At 43.5% G+C, this 27,709-nt stretch overlaps 1 protein-coding gene across 5 annotated transcripts; it reads right to left on the bottom strand.

Annotated features, from left to right (window-relative positions):
- Positions 1–21,868, bottom strand: LOC147029052 (solute carrier family 25 member 36-like). 5 transcript variants are annotated; one of them, XM_085879968.1, is made up of 8 exons: positions 21,513–21,868; positions 20,510–20,646; positions 17,341–17,553; positions 17,107–17,184; positions 2,707–2,807; positions 2,239–2,305; positions 1,866–2,146; positions 1–1,751 (listed from the first exon to the last, which is right to left on the bottom strand). In XM_085879968.1, exons 2-8 carry the CDS (start codon positions 20,641–20,643, stop codon positions 1,558–1,560), a joined length of 1,068 nt encoding a protein of 355 aa, XP_085736094.1. In that variant the 5' UTR covers positions 20,644–20,646; positions 21,513–21,868; the 3' UTR covers positions 1–1,557. The 5 variants fall into 5 exon arrangements, with proteins under 5 accessions (XP_085736094.1, XP_085736095.1, XP_085736096.1 ...); XM_085879969.1 differs by lacking the exon at positions 21,513–21,868 and adding an exon at positions 20,776–21,483; XM_085879970.1 differs by lacking the exon at positions 20,510–20,646 and having other exon boundaries at positions 21,513–21,865.
- Between the last annotated feature and the right edge of the window lie 5,841 nt (positions 21,869–27,709).

The following is a 27,709-nucleotide window of genomic DNA, read 5'->3' as shown; positions in this document are numbered from 1 at the left end:
TCTTTGTCCGAGCATTTATTGAATGACCAATTGTATCTTCATTTAAATAAACAGGTGAATCATCCACAAATAGTATGTGACTTGTAGACATTTTAATAATAAAAAAAATATAATTTTAAAAAGTAACACTGCTCAGTTTGTATTTATTTATGGTCTTTATTGAAGGGTGTACTGCTGTGGTTTTATCCTTCAAGGATGGCGAAAGGTGTGCAATTTAAAGGCACAGCAAGAGGACCGTACACAAATGGAGCTCAGGGCAACCAATGGCATGTACCTCGTGTGGACAGAATGGTGATATAATCAATTGATCATTCGTCTTTCAATGCTGGCCACACGAGTGAATCAGGTTCGAAATGCTGTGCCTTTTTCCAAATCGGTTAGTTTAACGGCAATTGCACTGGACGGATATCTCTAATAAATACTGCAGGAAAGTGAATTTTAAATGTTCATGAAGCAAACCATGAAATACTTTATAATGTACTTGTCCACCAGAAGCCTGTAAGCAGCAGCTCCAGCTGTTGTATGTACGTACGAGCCTCAAACATGTGAGAAAAAAAAAGAAGAGCACCCTATGGGCACACTAAAATAAACGTTTGCTTTCACAACCATTTCAAATGGTCACTCAATACAACATTTACTGACGGGAAAAGGAGAAGCAGTTTACACGGAGATTCAAGTGGGACATTCTGCTCCGTCGTGGCCACGAGTCCACGTTGCACCGTTCTCAAAATGTCCGTCAGATCAGCTCGTCGTTCCTTGGGATCCCAAAAATGTATTTCCTATTTCGATGGACGTTTATCTTGCGGAGACTATGCGCTTGGTTTCTTTACAAACATGGATGGCAACATACCCGTTGCAGTTTTTGCAATTTCACACATTCGGGTTCAAACGGTTTGATTCACGTTGATAATATGTTGATGTGAGCATAGCTGCTACGAAGGTCAAGAAGACAAAGAAGAAGAGGACAAATGTCTGGTAGGACTTGTATCATTGTTGATAAAAATGGTCCATTACATAGTGGTCCACTGTTGGTTGGTCTTTGAAGCAAAGCCCAATGATTAGTACACGGCCAAGTTGAAGTCATGGATGCATCTCATTCGACGATCAAGCTGACAACTTGGTCTCCAACCAACTTGATAAAGGTTGCAGATTAAGGATGCATCTACAGCTTGATGAGTGGGAGGATTTCTTAAGTTATACATTCTAAACAAGTGCAGAAGATAAAAGTGCAGAGAAATGAAAGGAACAATGACATCACTGCCACGATTGGTCTGACAATCGATTGGAAAGCCACACTGAACGTGACCAAAATCAGTTGGTTAAAAACTCAGAAAAAAAACAAAAAACAAAAAAACAGACAAGAAGCCAGCAGTCCTTGGCATTGCAACGCTGCCACCGCTTCATTTCACTGACCAAGCAACATCCGAGCCAGAAAAACTGAAGGTAGGCATGAAAACACATTACGGCGTCATTAGCCTGAAACGAGCACGAGGGCAATGTCATTCGCATCACTATCCAGCGTTATTCTGTAAAATATATGGTGGAGTCAGTGTTGTGTTAACTGCTGAAAAGGTGAACCACAAGTTCGTACGTCGCCATCGTGAGCGCCGTGTTGGGTATCTGTCGCAGGAGGTGTGCTTGCAAGCCACGGTACAGTGCACGGTAACCTTCTTCCCGCACCACCAATAGCAACGTCTGCACAAATGATCGATACTTGGTTCCTTCCTCGCGCAGTCGAGTCCGTCCCACCTCTGTGGGGGGAGGGGCAGAAGCAAGATCACGTATTTGGGGTTTACGACGTCACGATATGTGGTGTGGGGTTTATGATGCCACGGCGCTGATAATAATGGCATTTGCTATTTTACCGTGGGGATATGCGAGGCAGCAAGCGCAGCTCTTGGATATGGCTGCTGCGAACATGATATGCAGGAAATCTATTGCTTTTTTTGGACCATCAATGCTGTTCTGGGTGGTGCTGTTCCTGAGCAGCGAATCCTTCATTGCCTCGTACAGTGTGAAGTAAATGATGGTTTCCAGGATCCCGACATAAGAGGCTGTGATTCCACGGTAGAAGCCTCGAATGCCCTCTGTGCGATACACATGGCGTGTACATTGTAGTGCTGTCAGGGAGCACTCATCGCGATGCCTATGCAAGACAGACGGACACGTCATGCTGCACCACCATTCATTTACACGTGCTATTGATTGTGCAATGGCCAAAGCTCAACGAGTGCTCACCTGGCATAGAGCTGCAATCGTGTTTTGACCAACCAAATTGGATTCACACATGTATTGGTGATGAATCCTGCTCCACAAAAGAAAAGCAGGAGGGGGACGATAGCATCGACCACAGAAGCACAAAAGCAAACATCATTCTTGGTCAACATTTTACCGAGCAAAGATAAGAACCACTGATTAGCTAAAAACAACACAATGTCCTGCAATCTCTGGTGAAGGTACCTCAACTTGGATGCTGATCCCCAACAACCAAGAGTGTTGGTGGAAAATTTGACCTGAACATCGTAAATTTTAACGTTTCATAAAATACTTTAATGAGAAGAGGGACAATGTGTTACTGGGAGGACAATCCACGTTCCCTATCTATCTGGATGCATAGAGGGGAGTAATTTCCCTTAATGTACGTAAATGAGTGAATGAGGTCACTTTTAACAATACAAAAGTAACAGACAGATTTGGAGTCCTCACCAGCACAAGCAGCTGAACTGATGTGTACCAGTGAAGATGACGGCTGAAATATGGTCGAAAATTTATCCTTGGCTCTAGAATAAGCGGCAAAGTAAATGGCCCTGCAGGAGACAATGTCAGGAAGGAAGCAGTTATTGTGTGGGAAAAACATGTGTGCGTCACGTCTGCTTTAATAGTGGTAATCTGGTCGTAAACTGGTCTTGTTGATGCACCAGAAGGGGTGCGGGTAACATTTTATATATATATATATATATATATATAATAATATATATATATATATATATATATATATATATATATATATATATATATATATATATATATATATATAACTAGCGATACCCGTGCACATGCACGGGATAGCAGTACAACATAGCTGGTAGCAGACGACAGACTGTATATGGGGAATGACAAAAATACGCATTGTGCAAAATGCAAGTGGTACTATGGAACGCCAAGACTTCCCAAACATTGTTGGCATGTCCGCTAAGTGCCACAGCAATTTCATAGGGATGGTGTGACTGCGAGCCGAGTTTTTAGTGTGCAAGCTTGGTATTATAATAGAGATAATATATATAATAATGATAGACTCCTATAGAGAAGGACTGGAACCTCCCATGCTCGGGGTTTGTAACTTGAGTCTGAAGGATTAACTTGAGTCCAGGGCTAAAATGACTTCTAGAAGGGCTAGAGACACGATCTCGGGATCCATATAGGGGTTTTTGAGGACGGCGAGTTCAATAGTGTCATTTTCAACACCACCTGAGGTCATCTTCAAGGTCAAAAGGTCATATTTCAAGGTCAAATTACTGAATTTTGGTATTTTTTTGCCCGTTTTTGTGTCAAACTCATAGAGGAAAACTTTTGTAAAGTCTATAACAAAACATGACATTGTGCACCTACTGCACATACTTGCTGATTTCTATCATCGTTAACTAAGGTATGTTTTGTTTGTTTCTCTTTCAGAAACTGTCCAGCGGGTGATCTCACGGGATCTTTGTGTTGTTTCCTGCTTTGGTGACAATATGCCACGTCGTTGCAGCTGCTTTGGTTGTAGAGGAAACTATGATGGGATGCCTTATGTAAAGGTCATATCCTTCCCAAAAGATCCTGAGGAGAGGGAGAGATGGATATTGGCAATGCCAAATGAGAAAGAAAGCTTGAGGTGCTGAAAGGAGATATATATTTGTGAGACATTTCATTTGTGATTGGGTGTCAGTTAGCGGTGGCAAACAACCCAAAGAACCCCCATCAATATTTCCTAGAGTACCGAAATCAGCTTTGAAGCAGGTGACCTCAGCCCCACGGCCAACATCATCTTCCACATCAGAATCAAGAGCTAAGAAGATGCAGGCAGCTGATGAGGCTGCAGACAATATCCAAGATTTCGACCACTTCTGTGCTAAAATCAGCTCCTATTTTCCTGGCTTTAACATCATAAAAGACCAGGAAAACATTTACCTATCAGGAACTGATGCTACTGGACAAACTGTCAAGCAGTTCTTTCATTTCCAACAAGTTCACTCACCTTTTGGATTTCTATTCTTGAATAGAGTTGAGAAAGATGGCATTGAGGTGCCCAAACGACTTTTTCCTTTGCAGAAAAACAGCCTGCTCTCAAAATGGTCCCAGATTAGATCCATAACTGACCAGGTAAACATCTATGAATGCATGAGCAAGGAAATTCTTCAGCTTGTAATAAGCCAGCTCTGTTGGATGACTGAGGCACATGAGCTTCCTCATTTCACCTTCCTTCTGTCGCAGGAGCATCTTATGTTCAAACCTCTTGATCATCGCCGATTTGATACTGATACTATGATTTTCGCAATGCAGCTTCACAACATATCACCCAGTGCATACAAAATGATTCGTCGATCCGGCTTAATCATTCTACCATCAACAAAAAAGGTAAAACAGATGCTTGCTTGTAGTCAGCAGGACTCCAACCTCAAAAGCTTGTTCGACCAGCTTAAACCACAGCAGTGTTTGGTCAATTTAATGTTTGACGAGGTAAAGCTGGTCGAGACATTGCGATTTTCTGGAGGGCATGTTGTAGGATATGCTCAAAATGCAGCAGCGGGTGGTGAACACGAAATGCTTGCTTCACATGCTATGGTTGTTGAAGTTGCCTGCCATTTCGGTGGTCCACGCTATATTCTACGCATTTTGCCTTGCAAAAAACTAACTGCCGATCAGCTGAAGGAACTCCTTATCGAAGCTGCATCAGCTGTAGTTGGTGCTGGCAGTACTGTGATTTCTTTGATATGTGACAATTGCAATACCAACCGCAGTGTTTATTCAAAACTTGGAGGATCAGGAAGTTGCCAAGTGCTGTCAATTCAAGAGCAATCCATGTTCTTAGTGTACAACTACGTGCACATCTTCAAAAATGTTCGCAACAACTGGCTTACTGCTGATGGCAAGGCACTCATTTGTCATAGATGGTAATGAGTACAAAGCTTACTGGAGTGATATTCAGAAGGTTTATGAGATTGACCGGGCTACTCCTATTCGCTTTACCAAGCTGACGCACACCGCTGTTTTCCCCAAGCCCCTTCAACGCCAGAGCATACCATTGGTATGCCAAGTGTTCAATAACAAGACTGTCGCTGCTTTAAAGACCTTCAAGGATTCACTGGGCATCAGCGAAGGCACAATCATCCTCACCCAGATAATGAGTGAGTGGTTGAAGATGATGAACGTGAAAGACCGTTTCTCAGCTATCCATCTGTGCGACAAATCCAGACAGACTTGGACAGCAGACTGTACAAGTTTCATTTGGCTGGAGCAGGCCTGTCAAATTATATCTACCTGCGCATGGCAAGGAGGTGGTGGTCGTAAGCTGAAGCAAACTCAGCAAACTGCTGAAGCCTTCACTGTGTCCACACTTAATAATGTGGACGCTGCCAAATTGCTTCTGGCAGAGAAAGACTTTGACTACGTTCTTCCTGCTATATTTGCAGATGACGCCTTGGAAAAGTTTTTCAGCCAAGCCAGGCAAAGAAGCGGTGGAAAGTTCGACATTGATGTAGTTGACATTATGGCTGCAGCTAAAATTGTAAATTTGCAAACACTCATTAAGCATGACATTATGCCCGAATCTAGTTCTCGTGTGATTGATTGCGCCAAGAACTGTACAACTTCCATAAATCCAGATGAGCGAAGTGAACTCATTGACAAGATTACTCCTCAAGACACTCAGGATCTCTTGGGGTCTGACGATGCCCTTAAGCATAAAGTAGTTTATTTGGCCGGACACCTTGTTCATAAATATGGCGATAGCACTAGTATGGAGGAGATCATTGATGATGAAGATGGTAACGAGGTGTCATCTGAGTTTCTAGATAATTTGAATAGAGGTGGATTGAGTGTGCCGACTATGTCAACCGTCTTTTTTGTACATAATGCCTATTATTTGTATGACAAGACTAAAATGCGTTGCCGATTTCATTTTGCTGAGCTGTTATCCTCTGTAGATGAACCTTTAGCTCGTAGTAATGCTGCTTGTACTACTTTAGCTAACATTCTATTGAAAGCTCATGTCCTCAATGTAAGTGACAAAGAAAAAGCTTTGGGATGCTTCAGGAGGCAAGAAATGCTCTCCAACTAGTGATAGACATAGACATAGTTGTAATAGGCATAGTGTTGTGACATGCATATAATGTTTATGTAATACGAAAGATGACAATAAATATCAAAGTTTGACAGCTCCACACACTTGCATCTTATTACAATCAGCCATCTCTCACCGTTTTTGAGTTAAACACAAAAACGGGCAAAAAATACCAAAATTCAGCAATTTGACCTTGAAATATGACTTTTTGACCTTGAAGATGACCTCAGGTGGTGTTGAAAATGACACGATTGAACTCGCCGTCTTCAAAAACCCCGATATGGATCCCGAGATCGTGTCTCTAGCCCTTCTAGAAGTCATTTTAGCCCCAGACTCAAGTTACAAACCCCGAGATCGTGACGTTCCAGTCCTTCTCTATAGGAGTCTATGATAATATATATACACATGTAAAGCCGTTCTCCGATCTGAGCCGAATGCCAAGAAGTCACCGCCATGATGCAGGTTTGTCGGTGGCTGCCAGAAGAGCTTCTCGCACCGCTAATTACAACGATGGTGTAAATGTAATTTTATAATGTCAGAAGCTGTCATAAGTGAATGAAAATGCAGTTACCGACCGCTTTCGCCCTTATTAGGGCATCATCTGGGCAACATAGCATGTTTCCATGAATTTGTAATTGAAACCTTACGGTTTTTTTACCAATCAACTCCAGATTGTGTGTGATGAAGTGAGAGATAATATTTGTGTGTGGCAGTTGGTGCTCATCGCTCCCGGAACCGTGCAGTCAGGGCTGTTTGGAACATGGTTCCCGCACTCTCACCACTCACTCCCTCCCCATCCCATCCCCACGACAGGTGGTGACTTGCGTGTTGATAAGTTATGAATGGTGAGAAAATGACTTTAAAACCCATAATAAAGGTGTGCATCATGGTGAAATTCTTTTAAAAAGTGATCCCATAAAGTTTCGTCATGAGTAACCTTGGGGGCTCAGAGGAGTGGCGTCACAAACAAACGTCTTCGCATTCATTTTTATGTAAAGGATAACATCGCTCCAAGCTCCTAATGAAATGAAATAACATTCCAAATGAAAGCAGGTCACACACAAAATAAAAGGAAACAATGCAATGTCGTGGTTAAAAATAAATAAATAAAAATCACCAGATGACACCAAGGTACCGCAAAAACCATGGGGCCTGCACTTTGTACTTTGATCCATTGAACAGCTAACAAATCGCCGATGGGTGCGAAGTGAAAAACAGGGTTAAGCAATCGGTCGCATATGTACGTACGTGTCTGTACTTTGTTAAGATTTTTAAACAACCTACACACTTCATCCGGAAGGCGTGTCGCCAACATTCCTGTGTTCATTTAAGTCGTTACTGCGATTGTAATTTTGTAAATTATTCTCACAGTAGTTTATTTTATGAGGGAGGGTGTCACTGTCCGTGGCAATGGCATGCTGGGGGAAATCACCCTGAGTGGCTTGGAGGGAGACAAAATGAAAATGCCCCCAGTGTTTTATCATCACAAACAATTATAATATGAAACAAAAATTGAAGGAATAATTAAGGGCCCCAATTAAGTCTGGGCTACAGGGCAATTACCCTGCCTGCTCCCCTTACTCCCCCCCTCCCCCACCTCACGGCACCCCTACTCGCACCAAGTCCTTCTCAAGACTGCACGGGGTAAGTATTCTATGAATACCATCGAGTTACAAAGGAGCGCACACACACACGCATCACATCTTCGGGTTTCCTCCTAATATCGCAGGTCACGGTGGAGTGACATCATAGAGCAGAAGGAGGGATGACAGCCTTTCTGAAATAAATACGCTTAGTCATAATAACGCTGATTTCTTAATATTTTCAGATTTCATCCAGATTGACAGTTATTTAGTCCACAAAATCCGATCCTCAAATCTGAAGCCAGATTTTGATTATATACTTTAATTAGTCCGTGAGAGGTGATCGTAGTTCCAAGGCAAGGCATTTTTGAGTAGGCCGAACAAAATGGTGGCTTAAGAACCCAGAGATGTGACGGGTACTGAGCATGATGGCGTGCCACCATTTTGGAAGGATTCTTTTTTATTTTGTAATGAGCACCCCTAAATTATCTTCAAAAGGGGTGTTTAAATTTAGCCAAACACCCAATTTTCATTCTGCACTCCCTTGGAGTTCTCTTAGTATGCAGGCAAAGCTTCTGGCCGTTACGCTTCATGGTTTTGGAGTGAGGAGGTACGCATGCGCATGCACGCACACACTAGTGTTGTGTGGGGGGGGGGGGGTGGACAGGACAAGCAGTTCAGACCAAATCAAGCTAATCAAAAGACATCTTCAATGTACACCAACTAATGGCGGCAGACAGGACACCCAGTTTAACGTCCATCGAAGGATGGCCCGCACTGCCTTTGAAACACCGGGATGAGTTTCTAGCTGGGTCGGGATTCAAACAAGGCCTCCAATAGGCACCCATGGAGCCTGCAGCCGCAGGAGGCCATTCACAAAGAGAGGCCTTCCACATCAACTTGCGATACTTCCAAAGCGTCTTGAAAGTCCAGTTGTGCAACATAGCCATTTCCAATATCACTAGCCATACATTCCTACCGGCTACCAATCGCTTCACTGATGGGTTTAATCAAAAGACATCATGTTGCACTTCACAAACATAATTGCACATGTATCTGTCAATCTCAACGATGAAAAAATACAGTGAAACACACGAAAAGCAGACTTTTCAGAGCACAGTTTCTTTTTGTTGTGGAGGTTGTTGTTGTTTTATCCATTCTAAGATGGGTGGGAGGTTTCAGAAATTTCTCAATGCAATTATCCTTACTATAATTCATGAACCTGTGCTTGTTCGTCAGGCTACTGCTCCTACAGTTCAGGCCCAATTACATCCAGACTTTCTGCAAAGGATGAGCATAACCGCAATTAATGTGTGGGGGTGTTTATATCTTTTCTGGTGGTCTTGGGGGAGGGTGGGTGAGGGAAGCAAATTTTCTATGTAAATGTGTACCGTGTAATGCCGCCTCCAGGTGGGAGAGGGTATTTCAAGTCTCCACAATTTCCAGTGCAGTATTCCTGTCCCCATGTTCTCAAGTGCAGTGAGGTGTTTTGAATTATAAGCAGTCGGTATGGTTTTGCTTTACGCACGTAACCCGGGTTATTTATGTTTCCTTTACAAAGCTGTCAGTTGCCGACACACCGCCAAAATAAAGGTATGCGTCAGATGAACGTGTTGTATGCTTGGAACAAGATCGCCCGTAAGGTGGGTACTCCGCTCGTGATTTTATTTTTCGATCCGTACGGAGCGTTTTGTATCTGCTCTTTCTCGCCGACAGATTCGTCTATTTCCTCACGAGTGTTTGTATTTTGTTATATTAACCAATTCCACCATATAATATTTCAAAAGAATTATCTTTTTGAGCATGTTACAGAATGATGTGGCATTCACTTAGTTCTGTTCTCGAGTTATTGCATTTGACCTTTAATCGCAGGAATTGGTGATTTTTGTCTGTTCAGTCCACACTACAGCTGTGCCCAATTTGTTGGTGATATCCAGGTCAGTTTCTGAGATATAAAGATTTTTAAATGTTCATATTTTCGGTCATTGTGTTTTTTTTTGGGTCAAGTTTTTCACGTGGTATCCCAGTGGAGCCTGACAGTCATTTCCGAAGTCATATTTAAATAGTCATTCAGGAAAATGTCTTTTTCTGAATTCATTTCATGTGAAAAAGTCACTTTTGACATAATTTTCTGGGAAAATGTGACATCACAGAAAAAGAATAATGCCAAGGATACTTTTGATGTGCCTTAATTCATAGAATCAAAAGCAAAAAAAATTACCCCAGTGTGGGGGTGACGGTCATCTCTATAATGTTTTTTTTACTATCATAATCGATGAACCGTTTCCAGATATCTCCTAAAATGACAGACTAGATAGGTTTTGAAAATGGCGACTTTCACAACTTTCGTGACCTCGTGACCTTGACCCTGACCTCGAATCCGGGAAAAAATATGTCGTTGGGTATCACTCATCGACCTCTACCCACATACCAAATTTCATCAAGATCGGAAGTGAAACGTTTTCTTTGTACCAGGAGGTGTTTTTGACCATCTTCCAGGTTACGTGGCGGCCAAACGGGACGGAAATTCAAAAATCTGTCCGGTTAGATACAAGATAATATTTTTTACTATCATAATCAATAAACAGTTGCTGAATATCTTGTAGAATGGCAGACTAGATAGGTTTTGAAAATGGCAATTTTTATAACTTACGTGACCTTGAACCTGGACAAAAGTTATATCGTTGCGCAACACTCATCGACCTCTACCCACATACCAAGTTTCATCAAGATCGGAAAGAAAAATTGTTGATGGACGTACGGATGGACGGACGTTCATTTGGTCCGGCTTTATTAGGTCATCTCGGTAGAGATGATCTAAAAACCCCACTTCTTTCTCTGATGATTCATTCCAGAGTTTTAGTTAGAAATGCAAATTTTCACCCTTTGATGACTTTGACCTTGACATTTGACTTTGGTCATTGTTGGCCACATAATCACACTTTGGTTGGCCCATGCGACTCTCCTATCAAGTTTGGTAACAATCAGTCCAGCCATCGCCGACATATACCCATGATGGTGCGGAAAGACGGATACACACAGAGACAGACGAGAGAGCTGGTCATTCTAATATTTCACTAACCACCTTTGGGGGCGAGGCATGAATCGATTCTTCGCCTGAAAAGGTCACCATATTATTGACCCTCCAATAGAAAGAGCCCCCCCGCCCCCCATGTAAGGTTTTGCAGGGGGCCACCCACAGACGTAGCGGAAGCTCTGGATTCAAACCAAGGCTGGACAGCTTAGAGCCGAGTGTGCGTACCTCCTGGCCATCCTTTCAGCGAAATGACTTATCACTGATAATTTGATTTTTTTCGTGAGCCCTGAAGAAACATGTGGAGGGGTGGGGGGGGGAGCAAGGACAGAACAGAGGGGCCTGAGATGGCGAGATGACAAGCCCATAGACTCGGCTTCATTGCGGGAGATTCCAATAATCTTCAAGGCATTGTTTTCCACAGCATCAAACTTCCAATAATTTTAAAGGCCTTGGTTTCTACAACATCAAACTGAGCAAGATGTGAGCCAGGGGAGCCATCAGAGGAGAGAGCAGTACTCCGTCAACCTGCGGATGAAGGACCTGTAGGTGGATAGGAGTTCAGGTGTGCCAAGGAAGAAAAATCTTGCAATGCTATTTTGACGTATCTCGCATTGCTCTGGCATCTGGACCACAATAATATTGTTATGGTTGTGGGGGTAGATTGAGGAATTTCATCGCAAAATTAGGATTGTATAGAGTTGCTTGGTCCGTGGACGTGTGGGAGACATCTCAATGTAAACTAAGGAGGGAAAATGTGAGCTTAAGTGTTACTTGTCACCACACGGAGAGTGGTGCTGTGTTAATTTGATCGAGATTAAGACCAATTTTCCCCAGTATATAATTGCCCCCTGTGACCTCTTCCTACGTTTTTGCATTTACAAGCCAGCCATGAAGGAGTTACGTTTTTATAACCACAACCACCATAACAAGCGAGCCAGGCGTGCCGAGCAGGCAGAGGCCCCGCCTTCTCAGGTTTCGTGCCCGCAAACCACACCCGGAGGTGGATGATTGATAGGCGTGATGCCGAAGGGAGATCACGAACGAACGCATGAGGGGTGTGACGTCAGAAGGGAGAGGAGATGGTCGAGTTGGTTCAGTTCAGTGTGTAAGGGGCGAGGAGATGGCGTGTAAGTTCGGGCATTACGGCTGGCTTTCCTTCAACGCATGAAGAAGACAGCACGAATATGAGAATTGTGCTGAGGTGAATTTGAAGACCTGGAAGGAAGAGTGGGATTAAAAAAAAAACATAAAAAAAAACGAGGAATGAAAGAGTGAAAGTGAGCAGTAATTCTTGATCTTTGCAGTTTTACCAGAAAGGGTTTTTTGGAGGACCTTGAGCACCCTGCAGAAATATAGCGGGGGACAGAGCACAGACAGAGCAAAGGGGGGGGGGGGCAAGGCTGGAGAGATGGTAGAAGACACAAAGATCACCGACCTGCCTCCGGTGAGAGAGTGAGAGACCCAAAGACTAAGCCTCATCACGGGAGATACTAATGATACTCAAAGCTTTTGTTTCCACAGCGTGAAGTCGAGCTGGGTGTGAGGCAGGAGCACCACCCCAGAGGGGAGAGCAGTACTCCATCAGACTGTGGATAAAAGCTTTGTAATCCAGTGTTGGGTGAGTAGAAACAGCATGACCAAGGTGGGGTGACCTGGTCCGAAACCAAATTGGTGATCTGAGACGAGGTTGTTGGAGACAACGAAGGATTTCATCTCAACTGTAATGATGGATTCCATGACCTTGCTGATGATTGGAAGTAAGCTGATAGGTCAGCAGTTAAGGAGATCAGTTTTTCACCTTTTTATGTAATGCAGTGATATTGGCGGATTTCCAAGCAGATGGAAGATGACCCAGTGCAAATAACAGGGTGAAAAGGGCAGAGAGAAGATGTGCAAGAGCAGCGGAGCAAATGCCGTCCGGTCAAATAGCAGAGTCAGAGTCGACAGTTGAAAGAACCTTCTCCTCCTTTTCAGGTGCAAAAGACACAGAGTCCAGGAGCGGTTTGGTAAAGCAAAGAAGGATGGGCACCGAGTGTGAGGGCTTTGAGACACAAAATTTTAAAGCAAACATAATTGAAGAATTCAGCCTTCTCATGAGCGAAGTCGGCTGTGGTGCCATTTGAAGAGTGAAGGGATGGAAGGGGAGCATACTCCAGAGACAGACTTAACAAGGTGCCACAAGGCTTTTGAGGAGGCAGACAAGTTTGAAAGTTCATTGTTGAGGTTGGACAGATGTTTTCTGGCTCTCTTGAGGGTGGATGCATACTTGTTGCGGACTTTTTAGAATGCACGGAAATTGCCTTCAGTGGGATTTGCCTTCCAGGAAGAGAAGGCAAGTTGTTTCAGAGCATCTGCCTCACCACAAGATTCAATCCACCATGGGTGGGAAGAAGGGTAGGATAATTGAAGATGAGATGGGATGAATCTGTGCTTGCGAGAGAGAGAGAGAGAGAGAGGGAGTCTGTGAAAATATTCTCAGGCTGAGTTAACATCAGGGCAGTAGATATGGGAGACCGGTCATGACGACAGATGGTTGCGTGCAGTCCCTGCCAATCTGCTTGGGTGAACTGCCAGACTCGCCGGAGTTGTGGCAGCTCTCTGAGAAAAGTGAGAGAGGTGTTGACTTTTACAAGCATATGATCAAATGAACCAATTGGAGCAGATGAAGAGCAGGACATATTTGTGGGAAAGTTACTCCATCTCTTCTGGATCTGATTTTGACAAATTTCCCTGACAATATCTGCTGCTCTTCCTTCGCTCCAATTGGTTCTTCTGACCACGTCCTTGTTAAAGTGGACATCTCTCTGGCTGTCATCAGAGAACCACCTCACCGCCGTCGAGTCTGGCATTTCACTCAAGCCGACTGGCAGGGTCTCCGAGCAGCCATCAAACTTACAGACTGGTCTCCTATCACTACTTTCTCAAACATCAACTCATCCTGGGAATTCTTTCAAAGAAACTTGCTCTCCCTCATGCACAGATTTATCCCCTCTCGTGTTCAGTTGTCTTACCCTTCCTCCCGCCCTTGGTTTACTGAAGCTTGTGGCGAGGCAGTTGTCCTGAAACAACTTGCCTTTGCCTCATGGAAAGCAAACCCAACTGAGGGCAATCTCAGTTCTTTCCACAAAGCTCGGAACAAGTGTGTATCTACCCTCAGGAGAGCCAGAAAACAACATCTTTCTCATCTCAAGTCTGAACTCTCAGACCTCTCTCCCTCCTCAAAATCCTGGTGGCGTTTAATCAAATCTGTTTCTGGTGTATGTTCCCCCTCCATCCCCTCCCTTACCTCAAATGGTCGCACTGCTGATTCCACACGTGATAAAGCTGAATGTCTAAACTCGGTGTTTGCAGCTAAATCTTGTGTCCCAAACCCATCACTATCTCTACCCACTTTACCCAGTCGCACCCAACTGTCCCTGGACTCTGTATCCTTTTCTCCTGACAAGGTGGAGAGCTTGCTTTCAAACCTCGAGTCAGATTCTGCAACCGGTCCAGACGGCATCAGCCCACGTGTCCTCAAAGCCTGCTCTTCTGCTCTTGCTCACCCTCTCTCTGTTCTATTCACCCTCTCATTTTCCCAAGGTCATCTGCCATCTGCTTGGAAATCTGCTAACATCACTGCCCTGCATAAAAAAGGTGCAAAAACAGATCCCTGTAACTACAGACCAATCAGCCTTCTCCCAATCATCAGCAAGGTTATGGAATCCATCATTGCTTCAGACATGAAATCCTTCCTCTTCTCCAATGGCTTGATTTCCAATCATCAATTTGGTTTCAGACCAGGTCACTCTACCCTGGATATGCTGCTACTGCTCTCCCATCAATGGATGGAGGTCCTCAATGCCAGACAGGAAATCCGAGCCGTATCCCTGGACATATCACGTGCTTTTGACACAGTCTGGCACCCTGCCCTACTCACCAAACTCTCTTCCCATGGTATTCAAGGCCATCTCCACTCATGGCTCGCAGACTTCCTCTCCTGTCGCAGTCAACGTGTGGCCCTAAATGGAGTTCTTTCATCCCCTCTTCCTGTGCAGGCTGGAGTTCCTCAAGGTAGCGTTCTGGGCCCTGTTCTTTTTCTGGTTTTTATCAATGATCTCTCGGACTCTCTGGAAAATCCTCTATTTCTCTTTGCCGATGACTCCACCCTCTGCCGTACCATCTGTCATCCCTCAGACCGGCAAGCAGCAGCTTCTTCGCTCACTGCAGATCTGGATAAAATCACAAACTGGTCCAACACGTGGAACATGTCTTTCAATCCACACAAATCTCACACTCTCACTATGTCTCTTCGAAAGGACCGTTTACAAAACCCGCTGATCCACTTTCTCAACAATCCTCTGGAAGAAGTCTTTTCTTTCAAGCTTCTGGGTCTCACTATCTGCCATGACCTTTCCTGGGAAAGTCACATTTCCAACCTTGCCTCAAAAGCCAGTCGCCGACTGGGAATCCTCCGTCGTGCAAAGTCCTTCCTCGGCCCTCTTGAGCTCCTGACTACTTACAAAGCTTTTGTCCGTAGCCTGATGGAGTACTGCTCTCCCCTCTGGGCTGGTGCTCCTGCCTCCCACCTTTCTCGACTTCACGCTGTCGAAACCAGGGCTTTTAAGATCATTGGCATCTCCCGCAATGAAGCTGAGTCTTTGGGCCTCTCACTCAATCACCGCAGGTTGGTCGGTGGTCTTTCTGTCTTCTACCGACTCCTCTCCAGCCTTGCCCCCCCTGCTCTCTCTGCGATTTGTCCCAACCACATTTCCACAGGGCGCCCAAGGTCCGCCAACAACCCCCTTCTGGTAAAACTACCAAAATCACGAATCACTGCTCATCTTCACTCTTTCATTCCTCTTTTTTCCCGCCTTTGGAATAAACTTCCTCACTCTATTCTTTCCCATTCTTCCCTCCAGGCTTTCAAAACAGCTGTTCACCACCACCTCTTATCTTCCCCCATCCAAATCCTCGATCTTTTCTACCCCCGATAATCCACCCATGCCCACTTCCTTCAATTCTCCTGCTTTCCTTCCTGAAAGTCCCTGTAATGTCCATCTTCTCCCTCGCCATGTTCCCCGTCCCATCCCCATCCCTCTCCCTTCCACAGTTCACCTGTGTCTGTTCCCCAATGTTTTGTCCCTTCCACTCCCACCCCTCTTGTCTCATGCCTCCTTGCTGTGAGTTGTGTGTTAGCTCTCATACGAGCCTCGACCAAGGTATACAAAAAAAAAAAAAAAAAAAAAAAAAAAAAAAAAAAAAAAAAAAAAAAAAATCTGTGTTGGAAAGTTTACAGCTCGAGTCAGTCCCATGGAGTCACAGAAGTCCTTTGCCATACTGCCATGGCTGGTGAGAGAGGTACCAACACCCAGCCAAGTTGTATGGTGACAAATGAAATTGCCTCATGTGAGGAAGAGAGAGTTGGGACGAGTGGTTAAAAGTTTGTCCAAGTTGTCTGAGAGAGAGAGGTGCAGATGGAAGTCACTGTTAGGACGACGGTACAGCACATAGATGAACAAGAGGTGAGAGCGGAGTGGAAGTCACAGCCAGAAGTACTCATTGGGGTTGGGAAGTGCAAGGCCAGTATAAGGGCAATGTTAAATTCAGTTCTTGATGTAAAGTGCAAATCTAAAGCTAGGATGTGGTTCAGGCCTATCAAATCGGAGGAGACAAAACCGGGGAGAGACACTAAGGAGTCGGGGATATCCTGTGGGAGGAAGGATTGTGTTAAGCAGTTGTCTGGTTTATTGGAAGCAACCTATTCAATCAGTTCCTTCAATATAACTTTCTATTTAGAAACAAAATGTCAAAATGTTTTACAAACGAGAAAGGGAAAACAGGACAAAAATAAAAAATAAAAAAAAAAGAGACGTACTTTTATGAGGTTTGTAAATCATATTTGATAAAGCCGTGCAAATTGAAAAAAGGAAGTTTCAGAATCAAGGAACATATTTGAAGGATGCTCGATCTCTGAAAATTTTAATCCTCATAAGAGGAAGTAACAGGAGATTCCCACTGTTGATCGTAGCTTTCTTGTCGGGTTATAAGGTGAAATTAGATCAGAAATGCATGCAGGAACCAAGTTATGTTTGGCCTTAAAGTAGCATCACTAGCAAACAAAACTTTAAAATATAAACAGCAACAGTTAACAAATGGAACATATTTCATTGATTCATGTTCTTTACCGAGAGGGCGCCATGCCGACGAGGTTCGGACCCAGGCCTCGAAACAGTGATCGCATTCCCTCTTTCTCCACAATGGTCCTGGAAAAGCAGAAAGATGTACATTTCCTGTGCAAATGTCACGGAATCTGCCATCGTACTGAGGGGGTGTGCGTAGCAAGGAAGTTGAAGGTGGAACACGGATTGCGAGTCATGACAAGGACACAACGTGGATCGTGAGGGATGCTCGCTACGTACTGAAGACATCGCAGCAAGCTCGGCGCTGTCTGGGGCGCATGCCCACGAACAAACCGTACGGTGTTCCCATCGACAGACGCAATGTTGGAGATGAGGCAGGTAGAACGGCGTGACTCCATCGGCCGAATCCCGGCCAAAGAACCAGATGACTGCAAACGAGTTTTAACTACGTCCAGAGGGCAAGTGACAATGGCACCAACTGCTCCACCACACCTAAAGAGTGAGAAAATTCAAAAAGGCCGACTTGTGAAAGTTGTTTGTTATGTATTTCATCGTGTTCCAATAATAAAGAAAATGTTTTAACATTGATTACGCATTTGTGAAGAACCAGGAGGTAAAATTGATGTTAAAAAGAGTGCAAATTTTTTTGGGAAGACATTCTCCAAAATGTTGCGATTGCTGCTTGTTGAGTGGATGGGACTTGCTCACATTTCGACATATGCAGTATGGATTCTCACCTGATGTTCCAGTATTGAATTAGAACGACACTTGGTGAAGTGCATACCTCTACTAGGTTTGAACAGTTTATGTTTTGCATCCCACCGATAGGCCGGATCGGGAATTAGAACTCCAAAATCTAATCGGCTTGTTCTTGTCACATACCCAACTGATCCGCCAAGTTTCGTCCGAATCCGTCCACACCTTTTTGAGATACCATGCTATATCTCATTTTTAGCCTCCATCACGAAATGGTGAAGAATGAAAAAAAAAAAATTCTGGTATCCGGATCCGGTCTTCAAAATTGAATCGTCTTTATTATTACACACCCAACCTGTCAACCAAAAAATATCCTGTGCACAGCGACAGACAGACACACGCACACACAGACACACAGGGGTAAAAACATAACCCCCGTCTACCTTCGGTGGCAGAGGTAACATATAATTAATATATATATATATATATATATATATATATATATATATATATATATATATATATATATATATATATATATATATATATATATATATATATATATATATATATATAACAAAATACATAAATAAATAAATGGAAACACCTGGGTAAATGAGGGACACCAAGTACATTGAAAGCAATGGCTTACACACAGGTGTGGCCCACGTGTTAATTAAGAAAATAAATCCCAGCATGCTTAGGGTAATGTAAAAAAAAAATGCTGCACAAGCCTGGTTGCCTTTAATTATGGTGAACATGGCTGCAAGAGGAGATCTCCGTGACTTTGAAAGAGGGATGATAATTTTTTTTTTTTTTTTGGTACGGCTCACCTGGCTGCACCTGGATGGGTTTCAGTGGAGAGGAGTAAGAGCTGAAACCCAAATCCTCTCTGGATTCCTCCTGATGACTATCTTTGCTTATTCGGGTTCCTTCTGATGGCTCAAATGCAGCATTTGGTCTCTAATTTGATTAGAGTACAACGTTGATGACCTGAGCCATTTGATGACCCCCTTTTTTTTTTTTTTAAATCCACACGACGCTGATATTCAAATACATAACACAGACATTTGAAAGACATTTTTTTGCTGCAGAAAAGTATGAAATGGAAACATGGGTGTTCCGAGATAAAGTACGCATAGGTCGATCTAGAATTCCAAATGTGGTCCCTGGGTTACGGTCATCGTACGGAATTTCCAATATTGGCATATCTCTAAGTGTTTAACCATAATAAAATACACAATTTGGTGTCGGGTCAGTCTGTCTGACCGTGATATATTCGGTCGTTACTTATCCAATCTCAATCAAACTTGCCACAGGGATTCAGAGTCACATGACGGAGGTTGTATGTATGATTACCTTTTTAAACAGTCGCGACTGTTGTGTAAACACCAGAGTGAAAAAGATTTGGAGGAAACCTGACGTATCGCGTCCCCGACACACCAACATACCCAACTCTCCCACTCCTGAGGGATGTTTCTGTAGTCTCCACAAACTGCATCATAAAAGATACTACATGAGGGTGGAGGTGCCACCACGTCACTGCACGGACCTAGCATTTCATTAGCAGGGAGCACTTTGATTCGGTAATCACAAAAATAGTCCAAATAATGGGAAAAAATGCCGTTGCAGAACTCAGGTAAACGGATCTCATCCGAACCATGTTGATATCTCATGGAGCTTTTGCGGGTTAATCGTTGAAATCATTGCACGGTGCAAGCGTGGTTCATTTGCCCGTCGTAGGGGCACGACCGTCGCGCCTCGAGCTGAAAGGCGGGAAGAGCAGAATAAGAAAAGATTTCCCGTTACTCGCGTCGTCAAATGAAACCGGCTGTTTATCCAATGGATAGTCCACTTAGATGTTGTTATGTTGTTCGTCTTTCGGCTGCTCCCGTTAGGGGTCGCCACAGCGGATCATCCGTTATGATCCGCATACCGATTTGGCACAGGTTTTACGCCGGATGCCCTTCCTGACGCAACCCTGGATAGTCCACTGAGATATGATCATTTAATTGCAAACAAAACCTCGGTAATAAAATTTGGGAACGGCAGGAATTATTTATTTGAGAACTTTCCTTTGTTACCTCCAGCACCGAAGGTCGTTATGTTTTCATCCGTCCGTTTGTTTGTCTGTCTGTTTGTGAACAAAATATCTCAAAAAAGTTATGGACGGATTCACACGAAACTTGGTGGATGAATTGGTTCGGTGACAAGAACAAGCCAATTAAATTTTTGTTAAGGTCCGAATCCAGATCCGACCTATAAGTGGGATACAAAACGTACACTAATTAGCCTGGTGGAGGTATGTGCTCTACCGAGTACCCTTATGGTTTCTTCTGCTTTCAGGTGCAATAAAGTGGAATTATAGGGATGCTGGTGGCAGAAGGGGCAGACCATGAGAGGTGGAAGGATGTGGCGGAAAAGAACATGAGAAGGTTCTTGAGATGAAGTTGGGGGGATGGGGGGGGAAATGTGTGGCCGACCACACAAGATGGGCTTAATTAGGGCCATAACAGGAGTAGTAGTAGTAGTAGTAGTAGTAGTAGTAGCAATTAACCCATCCCATTTCAAACTGGTGTCCATGTCCCATTTCATACCTTCCTGGGATGCCATTCGTCCCATATTCTCAGTATGTTGGCTTATTTCAGTCGAGATGGTAATTAGCGTGACACAGTTGGCCTGTACATACACAATGTCACCTTAACATTTTCCACAAATCATCTCAGAGATATTTAAACACTTAAAACCTCACAGCTGAAGGAATCTTGCCATTGACCCCGCAAAGCGGGCATATAGCACCCCTCTTAACCCCTGCACGAGTGTCCGCTTTTTCCCCCATGACAGCTGGTCACACACCGCGAGTAATAGCAATAGTATCCACCTCATTGCCTGAGAAAGCAAAACAACAAACAAACAAACAAGGATGTCACTCACATTCACGGCATCAAGTCGTACGAAGATAAGAAAAGTAATTAATTCACTTTGTAACAATGGGACAGTAGTCAGTTGTTCCCTCACTTTTTTTTGCCTTAAAAAAGGTTCTTCTTCTTCTTACTCTTCCCTAAAATGGTTCTTCTTCTTCTACCTCCGCCTGAAAAGATTCTTCTTCTTCTTCTTCCTCCGCCTGAAAAGATTCTTCTTCTTCTTCTTCTTCTTCTTCTTCCTCCGCCTGAAAAGATTCTTCTTCTTCTTCTTCTTCCTCCGCCTGAAAAGATTCTTCTTCTTCTTCTTCCTCCGCCTGAAGAGGTTCTTCTTCTTCTTCCTGCGCCTAAAAAGGTTCTTCTTCTTCTACCTCCGCCTGAAAAGATTCTTCTTCTTCTTCTTCTTCCTCCGCCTGAAAAGGTTCTTCTTCTTCTTCCTCGGCCTTAAAAAGGTTCTTCTACTTTTTCCTCTCCCTAAAAAGGTTCTTCTTCTTCCTCAAAGAAGGAGCATCATCGCACTGAGGACCAAATGCAATCCCCCTCCTCCCTTGGAGATCTCTTTGCTTGCACTGCATCATCATCACACTGAAGGAGAAGGTAGTCCTGCTCAAACCTCCCACTATTCCATCGATACGGTTCGGTTGGGAGATGTCACGAATACTTGAAGAGAATTATTTAATAATATAATGGATGGATTAACCGGAACTCAGCCAAATGCGAATGCTTCAGGCATTACATACAAATAAATAAATATATATGAAACATCTCAATGAATAAATAAATATATATGTATACAAATCGGACAAAACCACAAATCATGAGGAACCGACTTACCCGCCAGCAAACAGATGCAGTAACATCTCGAAGCCGGCCATGCTGCTGCTAGCGTAAGCACGTCATCGATCGTCCGGTTTATACACCTCCTCACCCCTTTAACGCGAAATTATCTCCTTACATTCGACGAAAGGGAAAAACAATAGGTCATCGTCGCCGCTGTCAGTTCAACGAATTAAAATCGTGACGTCACTTCCTCTCCTTCAGACACGTGCGGACACCTCCGAGCACACACGATCGAGCGATTGGCGCCTCCGTGGCGAATCATCCGTCATTACCGAAAACCGGTAAATGCGAGCTCAAAATGGAGTTCGCAGTGAGTAACAAAAGCATTTGCTTCGGATGTGGACGAGTTTCCAATGACGTCACTTCCTTGCGGTGAAGCCTTGCCTCGCGGATGTGACGTCACGGACAGTCGCCACTTGCTCCGGAAACGAAATTAAACGAAGGGGCAACACCCCGTGGGCGCTCACATGGTACATAATATAACTAGGGAACCGCTGCGCAGGCATGGATGACCCACAAAATATGTAACGAAGAAGAAAGTAAATACCTCTTCAACAAGCTCAAATGAGCGAAGATCCTCGTCCTCTTAATGATGACGTCATCAAAACGAATATGACGTCATTGTGATGTATCAGGTTTGCGATAAATTATAATTAGCACGGATAATTATCCGTGCTAATGCCTGGCTTGATTCCCGCAAAAAAAAATTCAAACAGCTTACCCAGTTTAGGAGATAATGGTATCGGCGATTTCCATTCGCGGCGATATTATGACGTCAACTTTTTTTCTAGGAAGAATTTCCAAAATCGGAGATGGTTACTGCCTGCGCGTGGGCTTTTTGCATATACATGGTAAGTTTCACGAAGATTCGATGAAAACTCTGGGTTGTGAAACAAAAAAGTCAAAAAATAGGAATGACGTCATAAAAATTGATATGACGTCATAGTGATGTATCATATGTGCGGTAATTCATCTCTGCCAATGCCCTGTTCGATTCCCGCAAAACAGAATTCAAAAAGCTTGCCTGGTTTCGGAGATATTTTTTAGGCGATTTCCATTAGCGGAGATATTTTGACGTCATAACTTTTTTTTCTAGGAAGAATTTGCAAAATCGGAGATGGTCACTGTCTGCGCAGGGTATTTTTACATATATACGCCAAGTTTCAGGAAGTTTCGATGAAAACTGGAGGCTGTGAAACATAAAAGTCCACAAGAAGAAGATGAAAAACAACAACGTTAGTAAGACTTAGAGATCCTCCACGAGGATCCAAAAAAAAATCGGGCCCTTCGGGGGTCTTGCAGGGGTTGCCCCTCAAAAGAGGTATTTGCTTTCTTTACAGAAACTACACATGCAATTCCTATGAAACTTCACAACAACCTTAATCACTCATGATATACCAAAGATTGTTCATGACATGAGAAAAATCAGGGTCTCAGGGGGTGGAAGGTGGGAGGGGGGGTTGCCCACCCCCAAATAGGTATTTGCTTTCTTCTCAGAAACTATACACACAAGTCGGATGAAACTTCACAACAACCTTCATCACCCGTTATGTACCAAAGATTGTTCACACCATTTAGAAAATAAATAAATGAAATCAGGGTCTAAGGGGGTCTAGTGGGGGGTTGCCCCACAAAATGTGTATTTGTTTTCTTCTCCGAAACCACACACACAATTTCGATGAAACTTGACCACAACCTCCATCACCCATGATGTACCAACGCCTACCAGCGGTTCCCTGGTTATTTATTGTATCTAGCCGCTACCAGGTGAGGACCTTGGAGGTATTGTCCCGAAGTTTTAATGTCGTGAACAAACTTCCGTACATCATGGGTGGTGAAGTTAGTGGTTCACGTTTCATCGAAATTGTGCGTGGTTTCAGAGAAGAAAGCAAACACCTATTTTGGGGGCACAACCCTCCTGTAAACTCCCTCCGTAGAACCCTGATATTTTTCAATGCCATGAACAAACTTTGGTACAAACTCGGTGCTGAACGTTGTGGTAAAGTTTCATCTAATTTTCCCAGTTTTAGTCCAGAATTATTTTTAACCCAGTTTGTAGATAAGCCCACGAGGGGGAGTGCAGTGTTCGACCTCCTTTTAAGTAACGATCCCAATATGGTGGAGGAGGTGGAGTTCGGGAGAGTGTAGAGTAAGTACATTCCAATGAGGTGTAAAACTAGAAGCAGAAAGAGACCAGGGTGGTTGAGTAGTGAGATAAGGAATGCTATTAATGAGAAGCAGAAAGAGGCCAGGGTGGTTGAGTAGTGAGATAAGGAATGTTATTAATGAGAAGCAGAAAGAGACCAGGGTGGTTGAGTAGTGAGATAAGGAACGCTATTAATGAGAAGCAGGAAGAGACCAGGGTGGTTGAGTAGTGAGATAAGGAATGTTATTAATGAGAAGCAGGAAGAGACCAGGGTGGTTGAGTAGTGAGATAAGGAATGTTATTAATGAGAAGCAGAAAGAGACCAGGGTGGTTGAGTTGTGAGATAAGGAATGTTATTAATGAGAAGCAGAAAGAGACCAGGGTGGTTGAGTAGTGAGATAAGGAACGTTATTAATGAGAAGCAGAAAGAGACCAGGGTGGTTGAGTAGTGAGATAAGGAACGTTATTAATGAGAAGCAGGAAGAGACCAGGGTGGTTGAGTAGTGAGATAAGGAATGCTATTAATGAGAAGCAGGAAGAGACCAGGGTGGTTGAGTAGTGAGATAAGGAATGCTATTAATGAGAAGCAGAAAGAGGCCAGGGTGGTTGAGTAGTGAGATAAGGAATGCTATTAATGAGAAGCAGAAAGAGGCCAGGGTGGTTGAGTAGTGAGATAAGGAACGCTATTAATGAGAAGCAGGAAGAGGCCAGGGTGGTTGAGTAGTGAGATAAGGAACGCTATTAATGAGAAGCAGAAAGAGACCAGGGTGGTTGAGTAGTGAGATAAGGAATGCTATTAATGAGAAGCAGGAAGAGACCAGGGTGGTTGAGTAGTGAGATAAGGAATGTTATTAATGAGAAGCAGAAAGAGACCAGGGTGGTTGAGTAGTGAGATAAGGAATGCTATTAATGAGAAGCAGAAAGAGACCAGGGTGGTTGAGTAGTGAGATAAGGAATGTTATTAATGAGAAGCAGAAAGAGACCAGGGTGGTTGAGTAGTGAGATAAGGAATGTTATTAATGAGAAGCAGAAAGAGACCAGGGTGGTTGAGTCGTGAGATAAGGAATGTTATTAATGAGAAGCAGAAAGAGACCAGGGTGGTTGAGTAGTGAGATAAGGAATGTTATTAATGAGAAGCAGAAAGAGACCAGGGTGGTTGAGTAGTGAGATAAGGAACGCTATTAATGAGAAGCAGAAAGAGGCCAGGGTGGTTGAGTAGTGAGATAAGGAATGTTATTAATGAGAAGCAGAAAGAGGCCAGGGTGGTTGAGTTGTGAGATAAGGAATGCTATTAATGAGAAGCAGAAAGAGGCCAGGGTGGTTGAGTAGTGAGATAAGGAATGTTATTAATGAGAAGCAGAAAGAGGCCAGGGTGGTTGAGTAGTGAGATAAGGAATGCTATTAATGAGAAGCAGAAAGAGACCAGGGTGGTTGAGTAGTGAGATAAGGAATGTTATTAATGAGAAGCAGAAAGAGACGAGGGTGGTTGAGTAGTGAGATAAGGAACACTATTAATGAGAAGCAGAAAGAGACGAGGGTGGTTGAGTAGTGAGATAAGGAATGCTATTAATGAGAAGCAGAAAGAGGCCAGGGTGGTTGAGTAGTGAGATAAGGAACGCTATTAATGAGAAGCAGAAAGAGACCAGGGTGGTTGAGTAGTGAGATAAGGAATGCTATTAATGAGAAGCAGGAAGAGGCCAGGGTGGTTGAGTAGTGAGATAAGGAATGCTATTAATGAGAAGCAGAAAGAGACCAGGGTGGTTGAGTAGTGAGATAAGGAATGTTATTAATGAGAAGCAGAAAGAGACCAGGGTGGTTGAGTAGTGAGATAAGGAACGCTATTAATGAGAAGCAGAAAGAGGCCAGGGTGGTTGAGTAGTGAGATAAGGAATGTTATTAATGAGAAGCAGAAAGAGACCAGGGTGGTTGAGTAGTGAGATAAGGAATGCTATTAATGAGAAGCAGAAAGAGACCAGGGTGGTTGAGTAGTGAGATAAGGAATGTTATTAATGAGAAGCAGAAAGAGACCAGGGTGGTTGAGTAGTGAGATAAGGAATGTTATTAATGAGAAGCAGAAAGAGACCAGGGTGGTTGAGTAGTGAGATAAGGAATGTTATTAATGAGAAGCAGAAAGAGACCAGGGTGGTTGAGTAGTGAGATAAGGAATGCTATTAATGAGAAGCAGAAAGAGACCAGGGTGGTTGAGTAGTGAGATAAGGAATGCTATTAATGAGAAGCAGAAAGAGACCAGGGTGGTTGAGTAGTGAGATAAGGAACGCTATTAATGAGAAGCAGAAAGAGACCAGGGTGGTTGAGTAGTGAGATAAGGAATGTTATTAATGAGAAGCAGAAAGAGACCAGGGTGGTTGAGTAGTGAGATAAGGAATGCTATTAATGAGAAGCAGGAAGAGGCCAGGGTGGTTGAGTAGTGAGATAAGGAATGTTATTAATGAGAAGCAGAAAGAGACCAGGGTGGTTGAGTAGTGAGATAAGGAACGCTATTAATGAGAAGCAGAAAGAGGCCAGGGTGGTTGAGTAGTGAGATAAGGAATGCTATTAATGAGAAGCAGAAAGAGACCAGGGTGGTTGAGTTGTGAGATAAGGAACGTTATTAATGAGAAGCAGAAAGAGACCAGGGTGGTTGAGTAGTGAGATAAGGAACGCTATTAATGAGAAGCAGAAAGAGGCCAGGGTGGTTGAGTAGTGAGATAAGGAATGCTATTAATGAGAAGCAGGAAGAGGCCAGGGTGGTTGAGTAGTGAGATAAGGAACGCTATTAATGAGAAGCAGAAAGAGACCAGGGTGGTTGAGTAGTGAGATAAGGAACGCTATTAATGAGAAGCAGAAAGAGACCAGGGTGGTTGAGTAGTGAGATAAGGAATGTTATTAATGAGAAGCAGAAAGAGACCAGGGTGGTTGAGTAGTGAGATAAGGAACGTTATTAATGAGAAGCAGGAAGAGACCAGGGTGGTTGAGTAGTGAGATAAGGAACGTTATTAATGAGAAGCAGAAAGAGACCAGGGTGGTTGAGTAGTGAGATAAGGAACGCTATTAATGAGAAGCAGAAAGAGACCAGGGTGGTTGAGTAGTGAGATAAGGAATGCTATTAATGAGAAGCAGGAAGAGGCCAGGGTGGTTGAGTAGTGAGATAAGGAATGTTATTAATGAGAAGCAGAAAGAGACCAGGGTGGTTGAGTAGTGAGATAAGGAATGCTATTAATGAGAAGCAGAAAGAGACCAGGGTGGTTGAGTAGTGAGATAAGGAATGTTATTAATGAGAAGCAGAAAGAGACCAGGGTGGTTGAGTAGTGAGATAAGGAATGTTATTAATGAGAAGCAGAAAGAGGCCAGGGTGGTTGAGTAGTGAGATAAGGAATGCTATTAATGAGAAGCAGAAAGAGACCAGGGTGGTTGAGTAGTGAGATAAGGAATGTTATTAATGAGAAGCAGAAAGAGACCAGGGTGGTTGAGTTGTGAGATAAGGAATGTTATTAATGAGAAGCAGAAAGAGACCAGGGTGGTTGAGTAGTGAGATAAGGAACGTTATTAATGAGAAGCAGAAAGAGACCAGGGTGGTTGAGTAGTGAGATAAGGAACGCTATTAATGAGAAGCAGAAAGAGACCAGGGTGGTTGAGTAGTGAGATAAGGAACGCTATTAATGAGAAGCAGAAAGAGACCAGGGTGGTTGAGTAGTGAGATAAGGAATGTTATTAATGAGAAGCAGAAAGAGGCCAGGGTGGTTGAGTAGTGAGATAAGGAATGCTATTAATGAGAAGCAGAAAGAGGCCAGGGTGGTTGAGTAGTGAGATAAGGAATGCTATTAATGAGAAGCAGAAAGAGACCAGGGTGGTTGAGTAGTGAGATAAGGAATGTTATTAATGAGAAGCAGAAAGAGACCAGGGTGGTTGAGTAGTGAGATAAGGAATGCTATTAATGAGAAGCAGAAAGAGACCAGGGTGGTTGAGTAGTGAGATAAGGAATGTTATTAATGAGAAGCAGAAAGAGACCAGGGTGGTTGAGTAGTGAGATAAGGAATGTTATTAA

This window comes from Eptatretus burgeri, chromosome 4 (assembly GCF_056783735.1).
Source record: "Eptatretus burgeri isolate ZD-2024b chromosome 4, Ebu_testis_v1, whole genome shotgun sequence".
NCBI classification, from domain to species: Eukaryota; Metazoa; Chordata; class Myxini; order Myxiniformes; family Myxinidae; genus Eptatretus; species Eptatretus burgeri.
This window is presented reverse-complemented; position numbering and strand designations above follow the sequence as displayed.